The sequence below is a fragment of the Opisthocomus hoazin genome, chromosome W, assembly GCF_030867145.1.
Source record: "Opisthocomus hoazin isolate bOpiHoa1 chromosome W, bOpiHoa1.hap1, whole genome shotgun sequence".
Lineage (NCBI taxonomy): Eukaryota > Metazoa > Chordata > Aves > Opisthocomiformes > Opisthocomidae > Opisthocomus > Opisthocomus hoazin.
Window position 1 is genome coordinate 23,768,039 of NC_134453.1, and position 22,539 is coordinate 23,790,577.

General features: G+C 45.1%; 1 protein-coding gene and 1 pseudogene across 1 annotated transcript; one reads left to right on the plus strand and one right to left on the minus strand.

The window, feature by feature from the left end:
- Positions 1 to 15,881, minus strand: part of LOC142365466 (tyrosine-protein kinase transmembrane receptor ROR2-like) — a 99,381-nt pseudogene extending 83,500 nt beyond the window's left edge.
- Positions 6,114 to 15,525, plus strand: LOC142365709 (uncharacterized). The gene is made up of 7 exons (XM_075446775.1): positions 6,114 to 6,137; positions 6,198 to 7,252; positions 9,682 to 9,752; positions 10,940 to 10,980; positions 11,597 to 11,664; positions 14,012 to 14,025; positions 15,431 to 15,525. The coding sequence occupies exons 1-7, from the start codon at positions 6,114 to 6,116 to the stop codon at positions 15,523 to 15,525; spliced, it is 1,368 nt and encodes a 455-aa protein (XP_075302890.1).
- Positions 15,882 to 22,539: the final 6,658 nt, after the last annotated feature.

Consider the following 22,539-nt stretch of genomic DNA (forward strand, 5'->3'; position numbering starts at 1 on the left):
AGGTTTTTATGCGGGACAACCTGTGCTGGTAAAAACGCATGAAATTGGAGCAGTGCCAATGGTACTAGTCACTCCTAAAAATCCCCATGCGTGGGAAGCCAAAGATTGCTCAGGAAAAATACACCGGATCAGCACTCGGTGGATTTCACCTTCCTTTTAACCCCATCGGTCAACAAAGACCGAGCATGTTTTTCTTCCCTTTTGTGTTCACAGGAATTCTGAATGAACTGCACGTGGACGGACGCATTGGCTTACGCTGACCTCGAGTGCATCCAAGGAATTTTGTCCCTCATTCTAGCTGTAATAGTATTTTTCACATTTATAATCATTTGTAAACCCAAGTTTTAAAATTATGAATTCCATTATATTATGTTTGATCTTACCAATACATTTCCCTTTGATTTGTAGTCAACAGGACCCAAAGTGGTCATGGTCTCAGGCCTTTATTAGACACAATGCAAGGACAGGGGTGTCAAAGGGAAAAGCAACTCTGGCAACTGTGGTCTTACATAACAACAGGGTGTTTTCAAAACGTGAGTGGGTTTGGAATAGTTGGTATCCATCCCTGAGAGGTAAGGTGGGAGAAGAAATCCATATAGGATGTAGGATGGTCAATGGCTCACCTCATGAGAAAGTCACAAGAATAGGGATATCTCGTCTGGGAACTCACGCCAAGTGACAACCAAGTACTGCGTCACTGAACAGTGGGATTGCTGGCATAATTTTACTCTTGTGGAACCCACTTTTGTAAGTTGTCAGTAGCAACAGCATGAAATGGCATTGTGTTGGGGTCAATGTAGCTTGAGAATTAGCGCAACTAGGCCGCTTAAGCAAAACAGCATGATTTAACAGGCTGCTGGTAAAGACAGCTAAGAATAGCCATTGAGAAAGTTCTGATAGTGCACATGGTGTGGGTTAGCAAAAACAAGATGTGTTCAAGGACGTGGAGGCAGTCTGTTGCTATTGGCGTTAGTGCATAGTTACCAATCATAAGGGAATGTGGGGCGTGTGAACAGTGTGCGATTTATGTCTGTAGCCTATCCGATATAAGCGTAATCGTGTGTACAGATATGGTAAATGTATATAACCGCACAAGCGGGAGAATAAAGGATCCGACTGTGCATCTTACCAATGCGTGTGAGAATCGTTCCCGTCCTTTCACGGATGCTGAGACTCGGCAGCATTGCACTTCGAATTTCAAATAAACACAATCGATCCTGACCCGACTACACAACCTAGTTCAACTCCACTCCCTTTATTTGAACCATCTGACAATGATCTCGAAAAGACCCTGCAAGGTGGATCTAAAAATCTACCCCTTAACACCACAGTCTCTGATGACCCTTGGTCAAAGGCCTATTTTGGATATACAGGAATTATGGGAAAAGACTTAGCGGGAATGAATCTAGCAACTGTCATCATATATGACAACAGGGAATTACAATTACATAAATCAGAATGGAAGCATTCGATGCATAGATGGAAGGTCGATAAAGGGAAAACAATCCACATCGGTTGTAGAACCTTTAATGCTAGCAGTAGAAAAGATTTCCCTCCTTCAACCCAAGTTACTATGAGAAGATTTCCTGAACAAAGAGCAGAACCCACAATAAGTAGGGAACATTGTGCATCTGATGTTTGTTGGTTCAATTTTACTATAATTCAATCAGTATCTGTTGTCTGTTTGGGAAGCACTGGCAGAGGAGACAGAGCATTATCATTTAAATTTGGGTTGGACATATCACAGGAAAAGACTTCAGCTACGGCTATGCCTGTGCCAATCACGGTGTCACCCCAACAAATTTTTGAGAATGAATCCATTCGGGCACCCACAAGTCTAAATCTTTAACATTGGTCCTTACGTTATCAAAAATACCGGTCAGCAACAAATATTGTTTAACCCGACCTACTCTCTCAAGCGAGTGGAACTATCAATGCAGATTAATGTCTCTGCCATCAAAACGACTTGCTTACCTTTCCTGGGTACATCCTATGCAGGATGGTATGCATGGTTACATGAGCGGACCCTTACCTCCTCACAACGATTGAAGAAAGATGTGACTGGTATCTTAGGAACAAGCTTGGGAGTCTTGAATAGTGCGGATGCTGAAGTACTTGCCAACAGTTGTGACTAGTTTGTTGGCAAGTACTTCTGCGTCTATACTATTTTAGAACACCCCCTACGGTCTTCCCTTTTAGCCCTGGGAAATCACCAATGGCTTTTTTCTAATATATTACCTCAATGGGAAGAAATGAGTGAAAAGGACTGTTAGAGATTGATTATAAAGAAGATTGATTATAGAATAGAATAAAATCATAGAACTAGAACATAGATTCAATTGTGTAAACACAGCTGTGTTAAGAAACCATACAATCGGTATGTTGCAATTGGGATAGAAACCAATTGTATGGATTGTATCAAACAGAATTCACAAAAGAAGATGAAGGACAGACGACGACTCCGAGACGATCCTGAAACCAAGCAAGGCCTGAAACCAGCGAAGACAGAAGAACAGAAAGAACTTAATAAATGATGCACTCAAAGGAGCGGAACAGTTGCTTAGAAACTTATGAAGATTCTAGACCTGATGTAATCGGTTTAATAAATGTATATAAACTAGTCTAGCGAGTTAAGCTTTGCCACTCACTGAGGTGATGGCCCAACTCTGAGTTGTGAATAAAGCAATACCTAGTGCAACCCATTCGTGTGAGAATAAAATCTTTAACAGAATTTGGCGACCCAGATGGGACACTAGGACACAGGAGACGGATACTCAGGATCTTTTCTGGGAACACCCCGAGACCAACACCCAAAGTGCCGGCACAAAACAAAAGGACTAGGTGAGTCCGAGAGCTTTTGGTCTCGAGTGTGTTCAGACTGATTGCTGAGATTTTCTCTTGTGTTTAAATTTTGCTTGAAGTATTTCATATGGGAACTACACCCAGCGTTGAAAGGGGGACGCCCCTTGCTGAGGTTTTAGAAAATTGGAGTAAGATCCCTTTGTCTCAGACTTTGCAGAAAAAGAGATTGATATTTTTATGTCAGGAGGAATGGCCATTTCTCACTAGAACTAGAGGAGGGGGGCCTATGGACGTGTGGCCCCCTAAGGGAACTTTTAAGATACATAAGTTAAAATTTCTGCAAATAATTTTAGAAGATGCAGGAACTCCAGACATTGATTATTGGTATATTTAGTATAATTGGGCCCAACAAAGAAGGAAACCTGCAGGTAATCATAATAATGGAGGTCAATTATCACCCTCTGCTCCCTTTGCTCCCTCTGCTCCGGAGGCAGACGATGATAATTCTACCTCAAAAGGGATTGGAATGTATCCCATGAAATTGGATTACATTCCAAACCCTAGGGCTGGACCAGGAGCCCCGCCAGAGGTCCCTGCAATCCAAGCCGTGGTAAGACATGAACCTTGGAAACAAGGAGATTTAGTAGCTTGGCAAAGCAAAAATGCCGAGACTACGAGATGATGCAGAAAAATGTGCTCAGTTATTATCTGGCATCATAACTGATTATTTTCCTAATTGGAGTGATGTAAGAACTCTCCTCCGAGAATTATTCCAACCAGACGAAAGAGAAAAAGTTTTACAAAAAGATAGGGAAATTGCTCAGAGGGGAAATGGACTTAATCCATGGCCTGAGCAAAATCCAGGCTGGGATGTAACTACTACAGAAGGACTTCAAGCATCTCAAACTGCTGTTCAACAATTAGTTGAAGCAGTTAGACAAACTGGAGAACGAGTCACAAATTGGACCAAAGTAATGGAATGTAGGCAAAAACCTGATGAACATCCCAGTGATTATTGGGGAAGACTAAAAGCTACACTTTTAAAATATGGGGGAATGACTTGTGAAAATTTTCAGGAACCATTGGCCATAAGTGTGTTTGTGGACCAATCTCCTCCTGACATTAACAAATATTTCCGAAATCACATGCCAGGCTGACAAGGTGAAACTTTGACTAAAATCCTGAGCATAGCAACTTTTGTTTTTGACGGAAGGAGCGAAGAACAACAGAAGCAAGAAGAGGAGAAACTGAAGGCAGAGAGGAAGAGAGAACGTAAAGAAAGAGTAAGAGAAATCGGCCTGCTCGCTGCAGCGATTGCTCAGAATTATAGCCAAAGAGGAAGAGGCCGGGGATTTCCCCAAAGAGGAATCAGAGGAAGAGGTCAAAGAGGCAGAGGTCTTCCTCCTCCTGTTTCCCCTTATTTTAACACTCCTGAATGTTTTTATTGTGGTAATTTAGGTCATATACAGCGTGCATGCCCCTTGAGACCAGTGACTTCAGCAGTCGAAGTTAGAAACCATGGAGAAAGACCTCCCAGACCTCACTCACAGTAATTGATGGAAGCGGTTGGAGTTAAGGTAGATCATAACGGTCACGTCACAGCAAAGGTAAATGGTACTTTTGTCAATTTTCTAGTAGATACGGGAGCAACTATATCATTATTAAACTTTTATGTTCCGCAATTATCAGGAGAAAAAATAAAGGTAGATGGAGCGGTGGGAGGTAAGGAATTGCCACTTTCGCTTCCCCTTCCGGTGGTATTGGGAGGAAAAATGTCTTGGGGAAAGTTTGTCGTCTCCCCTGAAACATCTGTGTCTTTGCTGGGACGGGATTTGTTACAAGAATTTGGCACTTGTATCTCTTTAACTCCAACTGGTATCCAACTAATAGTAATTGGCATGTCTTTAATCAAAATACCAGAAAATAAAAAGGAGGAGAAAAAGATCCCCGAGGAACTCTCTGATATTCCTCATGAATTATGGAGCACTTCTGGAGATGAAGTAGGGCTGTTAAAATCAGCTGAACCTGTGGTAATCCAAAGAAAAGGAGGGACACCTCCTTCTGTTCGACAATATCCAATACTTTCAGAAGCAATTCCTAGTATTGGTAAACAAATTGATAAATTCTTAAAAGAGGGAATTCTAAAAGAATGTAGGAGCCCTTATAATACCCCAATTCTACCTGTAAGTAAAAACAGGTTGGACAAGGACGGAGACCCTGAATATAGGTTTGTTCAAGATTTACAAGCAGTTAATGAGCATGTCATTGCACCCTATCCAGCTGTTCCAGACCCGAGTTTGATATTAACTCAAATACCACCTTGGGGCCAGTATTACACTGTACTTGATTTAACAGGAGCCTTTTTTAGTATACCAATAGCAGAACAAAGTCAACATATTTTTGCCTTTACCTGGCAAGGGAAACAGTTAACCTGGACACGATTGCCACAAGGTTTTACTAGTTCACCCACCATTTTCTCTCAGATTTTGAGAAATGATTTACAAGATTTAAATTTTCCCTGTTTGTCTGTTCTTATACAATATGTGGATGATCTTTTACTTGTAAGACAAAAGAAAATCGTATATGTGATACTAAATATTTGTGTTGTCAATTGGTGCAGAAGGGTCATCGAGTCTCTCCATCCAAACTGCAGTTTTGCCAGACTAAGGTAAAGTACCTGGGATTTTTATTAAGTCCGGGAAAAAGAGAAATTGATCCTGAAAGAGTTAAAATAATACAGGAACAGCAAGTCTCGAGACGACATAACAGATCAACTACTTGATAACCCGGAGATGAGTCTTTTCACAGATGGATCATCATATTATGGTAAAGGACGACGGGTTGTGGGTTTTGCGGTGACGACAGAAACAACGGTATTAATTGCTGGACCTCTACCTTTGTCTCTGGGAGTGCAAGGTGCGGAAGTTGTCGCACTGACAGAAGCAGCCAGGTATGCAAAAGGAAAAAAGTGAACATTCATACTGACTCAAAATATGCTTTTGGAGTGTGTCATGAAACAGGTGCCCTCTGGAAAGAGAGAGGATTTCTAACTTCAGCAGGAAAAACGGTTGCTCATGGAAAGCAGATAAAAGATTTACTGGAAGTGATTCAATTGCAGACAGCTTTAGCAGTGATATATATTAAAGCTCACACAGGAAAACAAGATGCCATCTCAAGAGGTAACCACTTGGCTGATCAAGCAGCCCAAGCAGCTGCTAGGCATTGCAACCTTCTTATGGCTGCACTGCAAACAAAGGAAGAATGGACAAGCCCACCGGGCATGTGCCAGCTCTATGAATCCTTAACCGAAGATGAACGATCCTTATGGGAACGAGGTGATGGCCCAACTCCGAGTTGTGAATAAAGCAATACCTAGTGTAACCCACTCGTGTGAGAGTAAAGTCTTTAACAAGGACCGTCAGCAGATTGCAAGTGCACTTGATGCATCCCAAAACAATATTTCTTTAGCGCTCAGCTATATCCAAGCCCAGCTTTGGATGCAATCGATGACTGCTGCAATTATAAGAGAAGGTGAAGAAGGCACCTTGCCTACCGAAATACAAAAAGTGATATGGGATAATGCAATTGACTTTGAGAAAAAATTTCAGTCCTGGTGGTACCTAGCTAATTTCACCTATAACCCCATTGAGAGTAAGGCCACTGCTTTTGTCTTAACGATACGAAATGCCTCGGTATATACCATATACCTGATCATTGCATTAGGATTGAATCACAATGGGACGGTACTCTATCCTATTGAGCATAGAGTGTGGGCTAAAAAGGATGGTGACAAATGGCAAACTGTTGACGTCGATGCATGTATCACACGAGAACAACAAGGCTTTATTTGTGAGAGTAATACCCTTAAAGCGCAAGACATTTGTCTTGACACCGAACAAAACGTTTGTCATTTTGAAATACATCCTGATGATGCCCCCAACGCTGTGCTTGTATATGTTGGGAAAGGATGTGTTTGCTCAAGATCTCCTTGTAATTTTATATTCATAGATGACATAGCCACAGATATTGATAATCATTTGAATTTTTGCGTTTGCAATTTCACTAACATTGTTGGGTGCGATTTCAGTTATTCGACTCCTGTTACGTCTCACCAACTATTACAGACTAACTATACACTGATTCACGATTTACTGCCTGTCCCCATTGGAATGGACATCACATTAGTGAAAAAGCTGCTACAGCATAATAACTTGAAGCGACTGTTGAAAGAGGCCCAAGAGAATGGACAAAAAACTCTGATTACTGTCCATCACGATGTCAAAGAGATACATCAAGTGCTAGAAAGAGTAAAGAAAGATGGAGAACACAAATGGTGGGACACTCTTTTCGGATGGTCACCAACAGCTACAGGACTCTTTAACAAGATGTTACATCCCGTTGTTGTTTTATTAATACTCACCATATTGTGCTTTGTTTTGACACTTGCTTTGTGTGTTAAACTTTGGCATATGATGAAAAAATTAACTCGCTTGCTAGCTCCCCAAAATTTGTTTGTACTTGACAACCCTTGCCATAAGAGCACGTGTGACATTCCAGATTAGTCCCAAACCTAGTGAAGTTTGAATTACTTTAGTCACGGGGTGGAATATGTGGAATTACTAGTAAAATTAAGGTTTTACATCTGAAAATTAAGGTTTATATGAAAAACGTAGCATTGTTCGCCCATTGAGGAAAAGCATAAAATCAAAAAGAGCTCTGAGGATGGGACACAGCTGCAGCAGGCATGCGAGGAATCCACTAACACAGCAACTCCCTGCAACATACCATAGAGGATGGAGCGGAGTGAAGATTCCGTGGCCATGCTCCGTGATGATAAAGCGGGAAGAGATGGTCCTCTACAACTGATAAGCAGCTCATCTGGCCCCCTGAGCCAACAGGTTTTCAAAACCTTGCCAAAGTGCTATCCTCTCGTGAACTTTGCTCATTTTCATATCATTTTAATACCAAAACACACCTCCATCCCGAAGGCTACCCGCCTCAGAGGTGCGACCACTCCTCTTTGAGTCTGCGTCCTCAATTTTTTGTAAACTATACCTTTAAACGTGAAGTGAGAGAATTTTACACCAATCATGATAAAAGGTATGTATGACTATAGTCACTCAAACTCCACCTTAAAGGTAGAAAGGATATAAAAATAGCCAGGGAAATAGGGGATTTTCGGAGAAGAAGATAACACCGTGAACAAGTCAAGGGAAACTCCATCTCGGACTGCCTCTGACTACCAGGATCGGCCGACGGGCTGAGTCTTGCTTCTCCCCTCCTTGGGACGCCTTGGGTGAGACTTAGACTAAGCGCTTTTCTCGGGAATCTTAGAAATCTCTCTAGAGAGTTACTCCCTAATGTTTATAGCCAGGCTGTATTATTTATAACCTTTTCACGCGTTTATACTTAATAACATCATATTTGCACGTGCTTTCTTGCAGACAGTCACTATCACTGGCAATTCAAAAAACCTATATATCTGTTGCACAAATAAAACTGCACTGTTTAAGTAGCCAGTTGTCACAGTTTCTCACTGAATGCGACCGAACCCTAGAGCGCGGCCGTGCTAGTTCATGAGCGCGACAGGACTGAAGGTGCAGACCGCTATTAGTGTATCCAGAATCGTGGTAGTTTAATATACATATTAAACGCGACTGGACTGGTAGTGGTAAATTGGATATCACTCAGAATTTAAACCTAGCCACTCCTAGCCTCCCACTCCGGTGAGGAGAGTTAGAAAGCAAGGGGGTTTACTTTCTGCCAAATTACTCCATCCCTTATAATGCAACAGACACCCATCCTGCCATTTTATTCCTAAAAACTGGATCTCCTGTGCAAGTCCCTTGACTCTACTTTGCTTAATGGCGAAACCAGCTTTCAGAAGGATCTGAACTATTTTCTCCCCTTTCTCAAAAACTTCCTCCGCTGTGTCACCCCATACAATGATGTCATCGACGTACTGTAGATGTTCTGGAGCTTCACCCTTTTCCAGGGCAGTCTGGATTAGTCCACGGCAAATGGTGGGACTGTGTTTCCACCCCTGGGGCAGTCGATTCCAGGTCTACTGGATGCCCCTCCAGGTGAAAGCAAACTGTGGCCTGCACTCTGCTGCCAAAGGGATGGAGAAGAATGCATTAGCGATGTCAGTGGTGGCATACCACTTGGCTGCCTTTGACTCCAGCTGATACTGAAGTTCTAGCACGTCTGGCACGGCAGCACTCAGCGGTGGTGTGACTTCATTCAGGCCATGGTAGTCTATTGTTAGTCTCCACTCTCCAGTAGATTTTCTCACTGGTCACATGGGACTATTAAAGGGTGAGCGAGTTTTGCTGATCCCTCCTTGGCTCTCCAGCTGGCGGATCAGCTGATGAATGGGGATCAGGGAGTTTCAGTTTGTGCCATATTGATGCCGGTCGCGATTGGCACCTGTTGTTCTTCCACCCTCAGCAACCCCACAACGGAAGGATCCTCCGAGAGACCAGGCAAAATGGACAGCTGTTTAATTTCCTCTGTGTCCAAAGCAGCTATGCCAAAAGCCCACCGATACCCCTTTGGGTCCTTGAAATACCCTCTCCTGAGATAGTCTATGCCAAGGATGCACGGAGCCTCGGGGCCAGTTACAATGGGGTGCTTCTGCCACTACTTCCCAGTGAGGCTCACTTCAGCCTCCAATACAGTCAGCTCTTGGGACCCCCCTGTCACTCCAGAAATGCAAATGGACTCTGAGATTTTGTAATCTGATGGCATTAAAGTACACTGTGCACCAGTGTCCGGTATATAGGATGGAAATGATAACGATCCTCTTAAGCTTGATTGGGTGTATGCAAGCAATATGGGTGCCACCGCAACCAATAACGAATGTGTGGGTCTCGCTAGCGAATCTGACAGGACAAGATTCGATTTGCCTGTCCATAGCATCTCCAGGAAACCCCTTTTCAACACGCCTTGTTGGTGTCCCTTTGGATGCGTGGCCCATACCACTGGCACTGATCAGTGTGGTCCCCCCAAACAACGGCACAGTCACTGATATGTGGGACCTATGGACTGTTCAACTGCCGTTGGCACAATTAGATCCTCAGGAGACAGAGTTACTTGGCTCCATACGAATGGACTTTTGTTTGTTTTTTAACTATACAGGGAGAAAACAAACACGTGCATGGAGCGTTAATACATCGAACATTATATATCGCAATGCAAGCGCTCGGTGCAACTATACCACAAGCAACATATCTAAATCGACTAATCAACCACTTGCTTTACCCCATGGAGTATTGCTCATTTGTGGGGATCGTGCTTGGCCGGCCATCCCATCCCATATAAAGGGAGGTCCCTGTAGTCTAGGGAGATTAACGATTTTAACACCAAATCAGACCATGATAATTGGCCACCGAAATACACGGTACCGAGGGAAAAGAGCAATTCATGCTTTTACCTCAGATTGCAAAGACAATATCGAATTTTGGACTAGTGGTGAAATAATCTTTGCATCATTTTTAGCTCCCGGGATTGCAGCCTCTCAGGCTCTAGCTACCCTGAAGAAATTGGGATGTTGGCTAACCAAGAAGACTAATGCTACTTCTCAGGCCTTAAATAGACTGCCTCCTTGGCTAGAGCAGTTGCAGAGCCGGTTGGGGGGACAGCGCCAGTCGCAGTGCCTGTCGCTTCACTTTCCCCCCCTTCCCCTTTTGAGCACTGAATAGTGTTGAACAGGGCTCGGTAGGCATGGGCCAGACCCCAGCACATTGCGGTGATTTGTGTCTCCCTGGAATTCCCAGGGTGGCAGCACACTTTTTGCGGATATTTTACTAGTTTGTCTAGATTCTGTACTCGTTCAGGGGTGAGTTTCAAAAACACCGGGGGTGCCCACTGTCCTCGATACTTGCCCATGCTGTCCCACACACCCAGCCACTCACAGCTATCCAGCCCCGGGGCAGGTCTCTGGGTGATGTTTTTAACAAGTTGTTTAACCCTAAACAAGACCTGAAACCCATTCAGGAGACAGAACAATAGGAGCATGCTGGCCTGAGCTTCCCAGGGATACTGGAAATTCTCAAAAGCTGTTGCGACTAGGCTGAAGGAGAGAGGAGGGGTGAAAGAGTGGGGGAAAGCATCCCCTCCAGTTTTCCCCATACAGTGGGTTCAATTATCAATAAATTCCGAGAGACAGCATCCGAGGTATGGAAGTGACCGCAGTGCCGCATTCAAATACAAGCCTAACTTCATGCCCAGTGATGTTATCATATCATAAGTCGATATTACACAGCACAGCAAAATTGTAATCCTGATCCTTTTCCCAGAGGTAATGAACATCACCGCAGTGAACACATACTGCAAGTAAGGGTTCACATACCACAGCCATTTGACCAAAGACAGCAACATTTTGACCGGCGACTATTTCACTAATACAATAAATGCATATAACAAATTATAACAAATTCTAAGACAGCTGTTTTAACACACGCTGGTCAGCCCTGCCGTTATCCCCGCCTCACGCTTGGGCGCCAAATTAAATGTTGCAGTTTGGCCGTGGCCGGCAACAAAGGAGCATGTGGTCACTCTGCTGCCCCTCTCCCCACTGGGATGGGGGGGAGAATGGAAAGAAAAAGGCAAAAAACTCGTGGGTTGGGATAAGGGCAGTTTAACAGAACAGCAAACAAAGGGAACAGTAACAACAATGATACGGATAAGGAGAATATACAAAACAAACAGTGGAATGCACAGAGCAACTCTCACCACCCGGTGCCCAGTGCCCCGCGAGCTCCCGAGCCACGACTGACTTCCCCCCGGGCAGCTCTCCCAACCGGGACCCAGCATAACGCCACATGGTATCGAATACCCTCTTCTGTTTGGCCAGTTTGGGTAAGCCCGTCTGGCTGTGTCCCCTCCTAGCTTCTGGTGGGAATTAACCCTGTCCTGGCCGAACCCAGGAGAAACCCCAACAAAGGCCAAAGGGTAGCCATTCAGCAAAGTTGGTGGCATCTCTGTTAAAACATATTTAAAAAAAGGCAAAAATGCCAGACAAGCAGAGAAAGAGTGAAAAAAAAATATTGAGAAGACAGAGGGAGAGGAGGTGCTCCAGACGCCAAAGCAGATATTCCCCTATAGCCCATGGAAGAGACCATGCCAGAGCAGGTGGACATTTCCTGAAGGAAGTGCAGCCCATGGAGAACCCTTGCTGGAACAGATTTTTCCTGACGTGACTGACATGAATGAGTGACACTGTTGTGGGTGTTTAATAGAGGCGACCTGAGCAGAATGAGGAAGTCAATGAGGCCTTCTACATGTTATCACAGAGGCGCTACCACCATCGCTGACTGGCTTGGCCTTGGGCAGCGGCAGGTCCATCTTAGAGCCAGCTAGCTCTAGCTTTATCAGACATGGGGGAAGCTTCTCGCAGCTTCCCACGGAAGCCATCCCTATAGCCCCCCTGCTACCAAAACCTTGCCACGCAAGCCCATAACAAGAGATTAGAGGCAGAAGAAAGCAAGCGGTTAATCATGCAGCGTACTATAACAAGGCCAATCATTAAAAACAAAAATCCACACAACAACATGACGTCAATATTTACAAGCCATCGTCCCCATCCCGTGAGTCCCAAAGATCTCAGTAGAGATGTTATCCATGAGCTCTGCCTGGGGGCAGATGAAGAACGAGTCGAGAGCTTATGGGTTAGAATTAAGGGACAGGCTCATATGGGTGACACTGTTGTGGGTGTGTACTACAGGCCACCTGACCAGGAGGAGGAAGTCAATGAGGCCTTCTACAGGCAGCTGAAAGTAGCCTCACAGTCACAGGCCCTGGTTCTCATGGGGGACTGCAACCTCCCTGACATCAGCTGGGAAGAACACACAGCCAGGCACATGCAGTCCTGGAGGTTCCTACAGAGCATCGATGATAACTTCTTGACACAGGTGGTGGAGGAGCCAACGAGGAGAGGTGTGCTGCTGGACCTTGTGCTGACAAACAGAGAGGGACTGGTTGAGGATGTGAAGGTTGGGGGCAGCCTTGGCTGCAGTGCCCATGAGACGGTGGAGTTCAGGATCCTGCGTGGAGGAAGCAGGACTTCAGGAGAGCTAACTTTGGCCTCTTCAAGGACCTACTGGGAGGAATCCCATGGGTTAGGGCTCTAGAAGGTAGGGGGGTCCAGGAGAGCTGGTCACTATTTAAGCATCACTTCCTCCATACTCAGGGTCGGTGCATCCCCCTGAGGAAGAAATCGAGCAAAGGAGGCGGGAGACACGCATGGATGAGTAAGGAGCTTCTAGCGGAGCTCAGGTGGAAGAGAAAGGTCTATGGAATGTGGAAAGAGGGACAGGCCACTTGGGAGGAGTACAGGAATGTTGTCAGAGCGTGCAGGGAAGCAACGAGGAAGGCTAAGGTCCACCTGGAACTGAATCTGGCAAGGGATGTCAAAAACAACAAGAAGGGCTTCTTCAACTACATCAGCAGCAAACGGAAGACTAGGGACAATGTGGGGCCGCTGCTGAATGAGGTGGGTGTCCTGGTGACGGAGGATGCAGAGAAGGCAGAGTTACTGAATGCCTTCTTTGCTTCAGTCTTTACTGCTAAGGCTGGCCCTCAGGCATCCCATTCCCTGAAGGTAAGAGAGGAAGCCTGCAGAGAGGGTGACCCTCCCTTGGTCGAGGAGGACTGTGTGAGAGATCGCTTAAGCAATCTGGACGCCCACAAATCCGTGGGCCCCGATGGGATGCACCCACGAGTGCTGAGGGAGCTGGCGGATGTCATTGCTGAGCCACTCTCCATCATCTTTGAAAGGTCCTGGAGAACAGGAGAGGTGCCTGAGGACTGGAGGAAAGCCAATGTCACTCCAGTCTTCCAAAAGTTTGGCTCGAGGACGAAATCACCATAAAAAATCAGTAGCAATCTAAGGAAAACTGTGTCTGTTTAGGAAGGCTTGTCTCAAGATTCAAACAAAAGCCTCTGGGTTCCTGTACATAATTACACATTGCTATTTTCAAATCCACAAATAAAAATTACATGAATCTTCTATCTGATCAGGCAGCAACTTGAATGGACTTAATTTTTGTCAAAAAATATCTCCTGCTATAAAAACAGGCTATTAAAAAGGTAATGTGTTATCTTGACACATCACTTCCCACTTACTAAGCCCAATTAAATCCACCTGAGCCTTGCTATCAGAGTTTATGATATGAAAAGGGCATGCCCTTAACCTTTGTCACAATAGGAACAAGATACATGGTACCCAACATTTAGTTAATTGCTACAAAATAAACTGTTTTTATGATTACAAAATTAGAAATTTTAGGAAAATGTTTCTAGATTTTTTTTCACCACAAACAAAATAAATAAAAGCCCTCCTTCCAGACTGAATGATTAAGTCTCCAAAATTCAAGTACTTCTTCAAAGGTGTGGTGAATCTTTAGTTATCAAAGTACAGTATTTGAAGGCAGGCTTCACATAGTAGTATAGATGAGGTATTTCACAAGGATGGGCCCAGCACTATGAAGATGACACAGAAAACTACTTCTCAGTCTTCTCCTCTTCATTTTTTTTTTATAGACTGAGTTCAGCAGTAGTAGAGTGAAAACTCCAGGCAATGAAATATATTGGGACTTCTTTATAATTTTTTTCTGCACTTTGTATTTACAGACATTTCCATCTGTATTTACTTTCTTTTACTACCAATAAAATAGTATTGAGTTCAACCAATAAGTTCTGTGCTTGTGGAGAGGCCCCTGGCAATGGCTTTATTCATTTCCTTTCATGTTGACAAGGCTTTTTAAAAACATCACATTCATTTCTCATGATGCTGTTGTGAAAAGTATCTAGTCTACTGTCACGTTAAAGGGTTAAAGGGTTTCAAGGAGTCTGATAAGCAGCAAGGGGAAAGCTCTCCTGTTGAGTCCCGAGGTTCAGAGCAGACCCCCTCACTTTCTAAACTCCTCTCAGAGAGGAGCCTAGGTGCAGCTGATCCACTCCTAGTCCCAGACTTGGTCAACAGTTTAAGGGGTTAGATATGTAGCCACTTATCAGAGTCAACGTTTGCCTGTCAGAGCCCTCCCAGGGGCTTTCACTGAGACAGTTTTGCAAAGCTGAAACAATAGGTAATTTATTCAAGCGACAGGTATCACAGATTCGGGATTGCTGTTGATAAATGTTGATAAATGTCTACAAAAATTGAGCTCAAGTTAATAGTTTAGCACTTTAGTTAATATTTTACCAGGGATATATCCGACAAAGTTGGAGGCATGACTCTTACCAAAAAGGTGTCCCTTCTTGGGGGGGGGGGAAGAGAGGTTCAGGCCCATCGACCCATCTGTCAGGTAAGGTTTTCGTTTGTCTCTTCCTCCAAAAGAGGGTTTTCAAGTGCCAATTTTTATACTTTTGATAAATATTTGGCAGATCTTGTCGAAGTGGGACTAAGTCAATTATTAGGTGTATATTGGCTCTTGGCGTGGTATGTTGTGTAGTCAGAAGTGGGACTCAGCAGTTCAGCACGCCCTCAGGGCAGGGAGCTTAGTAGTGCTTATGGGGCCTTCGGTTTTTTAACTGAAGCAACATCTGTCTGTGCCGCCTTCCTGGAACCCCAGGTGTCACTTAGTTGATAGTGTTGGGCCATCACCTGTTACTCCTGTCTGATAAGATAAGCGAAGCTCCTTGTTCAAGTCGAACTGCTCCCTTTTGTTAACTCTTCAGTGCTTGATGCATGAGTCCGAGCAAGTCTTCCTTTGGCACTGACAATTCCAGCAAGGCCATCGACCCAGATCTATAAAGCAGTCTGAGTAATTATAAAAACCAGGAACACACCGAGCCTTACAAACAAAACTCCTGTTGCAGTTATTGCCTTCATCTCATTAGAAGCCACACACTGGTAGCATCCTGAGTCAGTAGTATCGGGATCTTGGATTTTCAAATGTGACCCATAATCTGTTTTTCTTATGATGATTCGTCATCGTCACTGAAGCATCATTCTTTAGCCATCTGATATTTGGAGATGGATTTCCTACTACTTTGCAGTGGAGGATTGCTGGTTCCCCCTGGACTGCAGCGATATCATTTATTGATTCCAAAATGGTCAGAAAATAACCTGAAAGGGTAAAAAGTCAGAAAAGATCAGACTTCATTTAGGCTAGGATAAGACACTGCCCAAAGGTGCATTTTTATGAGTGGATCTTGGAAATGGTTTCAGTTTTATTTCCATATACTCAAAAAACCCCAAACCACCACAATTCACACTGTTCAAGACCTAGAATAGCATAACTCTCCAATTTGTCTTTCATGATTCATTTCAGATTTATCTGCAGGTAGGTATCCAGATTACAAGGTCAAGCACGAATTAATATCAATGACATAAAATCAGTAGGCAAGTGTGAGTTTGGTATGTCACTACATAGAAAATGAAGCCAAATACACGTAAAATATCCACAGGACATTGCAAACTTACAGGAAAAATATTTTGTCATATTCTTCACTCATAAAATAAGCAATTCTGTATGTAATTTTACCTTCATTTTCCCTACTGTTAGCCTACAAATCTTTACTGGACTGTCATGAATTAACCTTGGCTGGCTGCCACATGCTCACCAAGTGACTTTCTCACTGCCCCTCTTTAGCAGGACAGGGAGAGTAAATAAGATGAAAAAGCTTGTGGGTCAGGACAAAGACAGAGAGCTCACTTACCAGTGAGCTCACTTACCAGTTACTGTCACAGGCAAAACAAACTCGACTTGGGGAAAATTAATTTAATTTATTGCCAATTAATAACAGAGTAGGAAGGTAAGAAAGAAAGACAAAAACTAGAAACACCTTCCTCCTTCCCTCCTTTCTTCCCAGGCTCCACTTGACTCCTTCATTCTGGAATCCTCTACCTCCTTCCCCACACAGGAGAAGTGCCTGAGGACTGGAGGAAAGCCAATGCCACTTCAGTCTTCCAAAAGGGCAAGAAGGAGGACCCAGGGAACTACAGGCGAGTCGGCCTCACCTCCATCCCGGGAAAGGTGATGAAGCAGCTCATCCTGGAGGTCATCATCAAGCAAGTGGACGAAAAACAGGTAATCAGGAGTAGTCAGCATGGATTCACCAAGGGGAAATCATGCTTGACCAATCTGATAGCTTTCTACGATGGCGTGACTGGCTGGGTAGATGAGGGGAGAGCAGTGGATGTCGTCTACCTTGGCTGCAGCAAGGCTTTTGACACTGTCTCCCATAACATCCTCCCAGGGAAGCTCAGGAAGTGTGGGCTGGATGAGTGGACAGTGAGGTGGACTGAGAAATGGCTGAATGGCAGAGCTCAGAGGGTTGTCATCAGCGGCCCAGAGTCTAGTTGGAGGCCGGTAATTAGTGGTGTCCCCCAGGGGTCAGTACTGGGCCCAGTCTTGTTTAACTTCTTCATCAACGACCCGGATGAAGGGACAGAGTGTACCCTCAGCAAGTTTGCTGATGACACCAAACTGGGAAGAGTGGTGGATACACCGGAAGGCTGTGCTGCCATTCAGCGAGACCTGGACAGGCTGGAGAGTTGAACGGAGAGGAACCTGATGAAGTCCAACAAGGGCAAGTGCAGGGTCCTGCACCTGCACCTGCACCATGCACCAGTACAGGCTCGGGGCTGACCTGCTGGATAGCAGCTCTGCAGAGAGGGACCTGAGTGTCCTGGTGGATGACAAGTTGACCATGAGCCAGCAGTGTGCCCTGGCTGCCAAGAAGGCCAATGGGATCCTGGGGTGCATGAAGAAGAGTGTGGCCAGCAGGTCGAGGGATGTTCTCCTTCCCCTCTACTCTGCCCTAGTGAGGCCCCATCTGGAGTACTGTGTCCAGTTCTGGGCTCCCCACTTCAAGAAAGATGAGGAGCTACTGGAGAGAGTCCAGCGGAGGGCCACGAGGATGATGAGGGGACTGGAGCATATGTCCTACGAGGAAAGGCTGGGGGATCTGGGCTTGTTTAGCCTGGAGAAGGCTGAGAGGGGACCTAATAAATGCTTATAAATATCTGAAGGGTGGGTGTCAGGAGGATGGGGGCCAGACTCTTTTCAGTGGTGCCCAGCAACAGGACAAGGGGCAACAGGCACAAACTGAAGCATAGAAAGTTCCGTCTGAACATGAGGAAGAACTTATTTCCTTTGAGGGTAACAGAGCACTGGAACAGGCTGCCCAGGGAGGTTGTGGAGTCTCCTTCTCTGGAGGTATTCAAAACTCACCTGGACGCAGTCCTGTGCAGCCTGCTGTAGGTGACCCTGCTTTGGCAGAGGGGTTGGACTAGATGACCCACAGAGGTCTCTTCCAACCCCTTCCTTTCTCTGATTCTATGATTCTGTGACTGCAGCCCATGGATGTTACTGTTATGTACTGACAGTACCACCTTCATCCCCCATCCCCCATGCACAGCACTGGAGTCAGGATTGAAGGAGTGAAGTTGAGTCTAGAGAAAAGGAGTGGGGAGAAGGTGTTGCTTTAATTATTTTCTTTTTGTTTCTCATAACCAAAATCTATTTTAATTGGCAATAATTTAAATTAATTTTACCCAAGTCAAGTCTGTTTTGCCCTTGACAGTAACTGATGAGTGATCTCCCTGTCCTTTTCTCGACCCACAAGCTTTTAATTGTATTTTCTCCCCTTGTCCTCTTGAGAAGGTGAGTGAGAGAGCGTCTGGGTGGGGGTCTGACAGGTGTCCAAGGCTAATCCACCACATAAACTGTGGTTACGAAACAATTAAGGGGACGTTTTACCCTGAAGACCTTCCAAAAGTGAATCTTGATGAGGGCAGAATCTACAAAATAGGGAAGATCGTCACTGCAAAAGGGGAAGGAAGGAAGGAAGGAAGGAAGGAAGGAAGGAAGGAAGGAAGGAAGGAAGGAAGGAAGGAAGGAAGGAAGGAAGGAAGGAAGGAAGGAAGGAAGGAAGGAAGGAAGGAAGGAAGGAAGGAAGGAAGGAAGGAAGGAAGGAAGGAAGGAAGGAAGGAAGGAAGGAAGGAAGAGCTCCACGTGAAGCGACATGGCTAGTCCCAGAAATTTAACAGCTGGGTAATATTAGGTTATGTGATAAAAGCTCCTCTGCACAGCCACAAGGGAGATCAGAAAGCCAATGGCAGGAGGGGGAGCCCAAATAATACCCTGCTGGGATACTCCCAGGACCACCAGAGGAGTCATCAGCCTATCACAGGCCCATCTCCGCAAGCCCAGAGGAGCACAGGGGTGCACAGTGGCAGGCAGGAACCCAAGTTAAGGACAGCATATATACATCGGGAGCAGCTCTCTGGATGACCTTTTGGACCAAGCGGGTGGAAGTGTGGGATTCTGCTAGGGGTGGGACACATTATGGGATGATGCAGGGGAAGAGCATTTTGGGATCACACAGGACTTATGGGACATTTAGAGGAGGAAACAAAGGTGGGAAAATGGAAGGGTTTAGGGCATCTGGGGAGGAACAAGAGTGGTAAATAGAGAGGGGTAAAGGGATCAAAAGGACTGGTTGCGTGTAAATAGTTGGGTATTCAGTAAACTGGTCTGGCCATGTCCTGCGCCTGATCAGCAGAGTCTGTCCTATCTTCTTACTAAATTCCTTTCTCTTTCTTGAGCAAGGGCTCTCTATTCTATGTGCATGTGCATGTGCATGTGCATGTATTGGGGGTGTGAGTGCAGCAAATGGAGTCAGACCATGAGTCGGAGTGCCTGTCTGTCCATGGTGCCAGCAACTAGGCCGAATGTGGGTGTCCGTGTGTGATTGCTAGCAATGATCAAGCTGGACTAGCTGTGAATAGGCGTGTCCTGAGAGACAGGAGGTGTGAGTGGGTGCCTAAGAGGCAGCTCTGAATGTTGGAGCATGTGTGTATCTCTAAAGGCAAGAGAATCTCTAATTCTAGCAAAATAACTGGGGTACTGAGGAAGTGTAAGGACATCTGGTCATGATAATGGCCGTGAGTTGCTGGGTGAAAGAGGAGTGGAGCCACAGCACAGACCGCGAAAGCACCAACTCGAGGTGCAGTTCAGCAACCATGAGGCGGTCCGTATGTGTTCCTACAAAGGATGCAGAAGAGAAAGTATAAGGTCTTTTTTGAGGACAGGTTGAGCCACAGTCTACCGTGCCAGCATGGAAGTATGATCATCTAGCTCAGAGCTGTTCCTGATTCTTAAGAATTCATAGAGGTGGAGAAGATGATTTCCATAATGATGGAGCTGATGTGTAAGCTGATAGCTACGGAGCATGGTTTTTATACCTCAGTGATCATGCAATACACTTTTTGTTCTTAATATGAAACTATATGAAAGGCCTTCATGTTCTTCTGTCAATAGACAGATATAGCTTACTAGAATATTTATCAGTGTTTCACTTTTCCTGATTTAAAATTATGACTTGGGTTGAGTCTTCACCTCAGGCTAGTAATGGACGTTACATTCAAATTAATTCAGCTGGCTGTAGGTATTAACTTTAATTATTAGGACCAAGGAACGTTATTAGTTCAAGATCAAACCACGTTAATCCTCGCTGTCACTCTAATTAAACTGCAGCTAATGTAGGAAGAAATTTGGTCCACAGCTTTTAAACAATCCATTTCATAAATTTATGAATCGGATCCTGTTACTAACTGTAACAAAACTATTATCAAAGAAAGCAATCCCAAAGATTTATGGACAAATTTGGAACCAGTGTGATTAGATGCACTTCCCCCGAAATCAGTGTAACTGAATCAATTCCCTGCAGGTCAGAATTTGGCTTTAGTTCAATATTTCTCCTGCCAATTTTACAGACATTTTCTGTAGTGTTTTAAATTACCCTGTTATTGCAAATCATGGAATAAATATTTTAACATATTGAACTTTGAAGCACGAGTATTTTCTTCAAAGTTCCATGGAGATGCTTAGAAACATTTGGACATGAGCCAACAATGTTTGGACATGAGCCAGCAGTGTATGCTTGCAGCCCAGAAAGCCAGTCGTACCCTGGGCTGCCTAAAAAGAAGTGTGGCCAGCAGGTCAAGGGAGGTGATCGTCACACTCTACTCCACTCTTGTGAGATCTGCCTGGAGTACTGCATCCAGCTCAGGGGTCCCCAGTACAAGAAAGACTTGGACTTGTTAGAGCAAGCCAAGAGGAGGGCCACAAAAATGATCAGACGAATGGAACACCTCTCCTCTGAAGAAAGGCTGAGAGAGTTGGGATTGTTCATCCTGGAGAAGAGAAGGCTCTGGGGAGACCTTATAGCAGCCTTTCAGTACTTAAAGGGGGCTTATAAGAAAGATGGGAACAGACTTTTTAGCAGGACATGCAGTGACAGGACAATGGGCAATGATTTTAAACTGAAAGAGGGTAGATTTAGATTAGACATGAGGAAGAAATTTTCTACAATGAGAGTGGTGAGGCACTGGAACAGGTTGCCCAGAGAAGTTGTGGTTGGCCCATCACTGGAAGTGTTCAAGGTCAGGTTGGATGGGGCTTCGAGCAACCTGGTCTAGTGGAAGGTGTCCTTGCTCACAACAGGGGGGTTGGACTAGACGATCTTTAAAGATCCCTTCCAACCCAAACCATTCTATGATTCTATGTTTCTATGATTAGCACGATACACTACCTATCCACTGGCTGTGTCAATACCCTGAAATGCACATTCTTTATTTGGCAGTTTCATTTCCTCTTTCAGAAATGATACTGAAGTTTATATACTTCCTAAATCCAAAGTACATCTATGACCGCCTCACTCTCTGGATGAGGAGAAAGTGAGATGGATTTAAAACTGGCTGAACAGCCAGGCCCAGAGGGTTGTGATCAGCAGCACAAAGTCTAGCTGGGTGCCAGTAACTAGCAGTGTATCCCAGGGGTCAATACTGGGTCTGACCCTGTTCAACATCTGAAATAATGATTGTCCTGGGTTCAGCCAGAACAGTGTTATTTTTCACCAGAAGCCGGGAAGGGACACAGCCGGGCCGGCTGACCCAAACTGGCCAAACAAACAGGGTATTCAATACCATGTGCCGTCATGCTGGGTTCTGAGTGGCGGAGCTGGCCAGGGGGGAAGTCAATCATGGCTCAGGAGCGCGCGGGGCATCGGGCGGTGAGAGTTGCTCTGTGCATTTCACTGTTTGTTTTGTATATCCACCCGCAACCTGTGGAGGACCCCATGCCAGAGCAGATGGATGGGCCCAAAGGAGGCTGCGAACCTGTAGAGAGCCTGTGCTGGAACAGGCTCCTGGAAGGACCTGTGGACCCATGGGGGACCCACGCTGGAGCCAGATTGTTGGCAGGACTTGTGACCCCATGAGGGACCCACGCTGGAGCAGTCTTTACCTGAAGGACTGCACCCAGTGGAAAGGACCTACGCTGCAGCAGTTCATGAAGAACTGCAGCCTCTGGGAAGGACCCACATTGGAGAAGTTTGTGGAGGACTGTCTCCCGTGGGAGGGACCCCATGCGGGAGCAGGGGAAGAGCGTGAGAAGGAAGGAACAGCAGAGAAAAAGCATTACGAACTGATCACAACCCCCATTCCCCATCCCCTTGCACTGCTTAGGGAGGAGATAGAGATAGAAGAGTTGGGAGTAAAGTTGAGCCTGGGAAGAAGGGAGGGGCAAAGGTGTTTTTAGTTCTGTTCTTATTTCTCACTGTCCTACTCTGATTAATTGGCAATAAATTAAATTAATTTCCCTAAGTCGAGTCTGTTTTGGTAACCGAATTGATAAGTAGTTTCCCAGTCCTTATCTCGACCCATGCGCTTTTCGTTGTATTTTTCTCCTCCTGTCCTGTTGAGGAGGGGGAGTGATAGAGTGG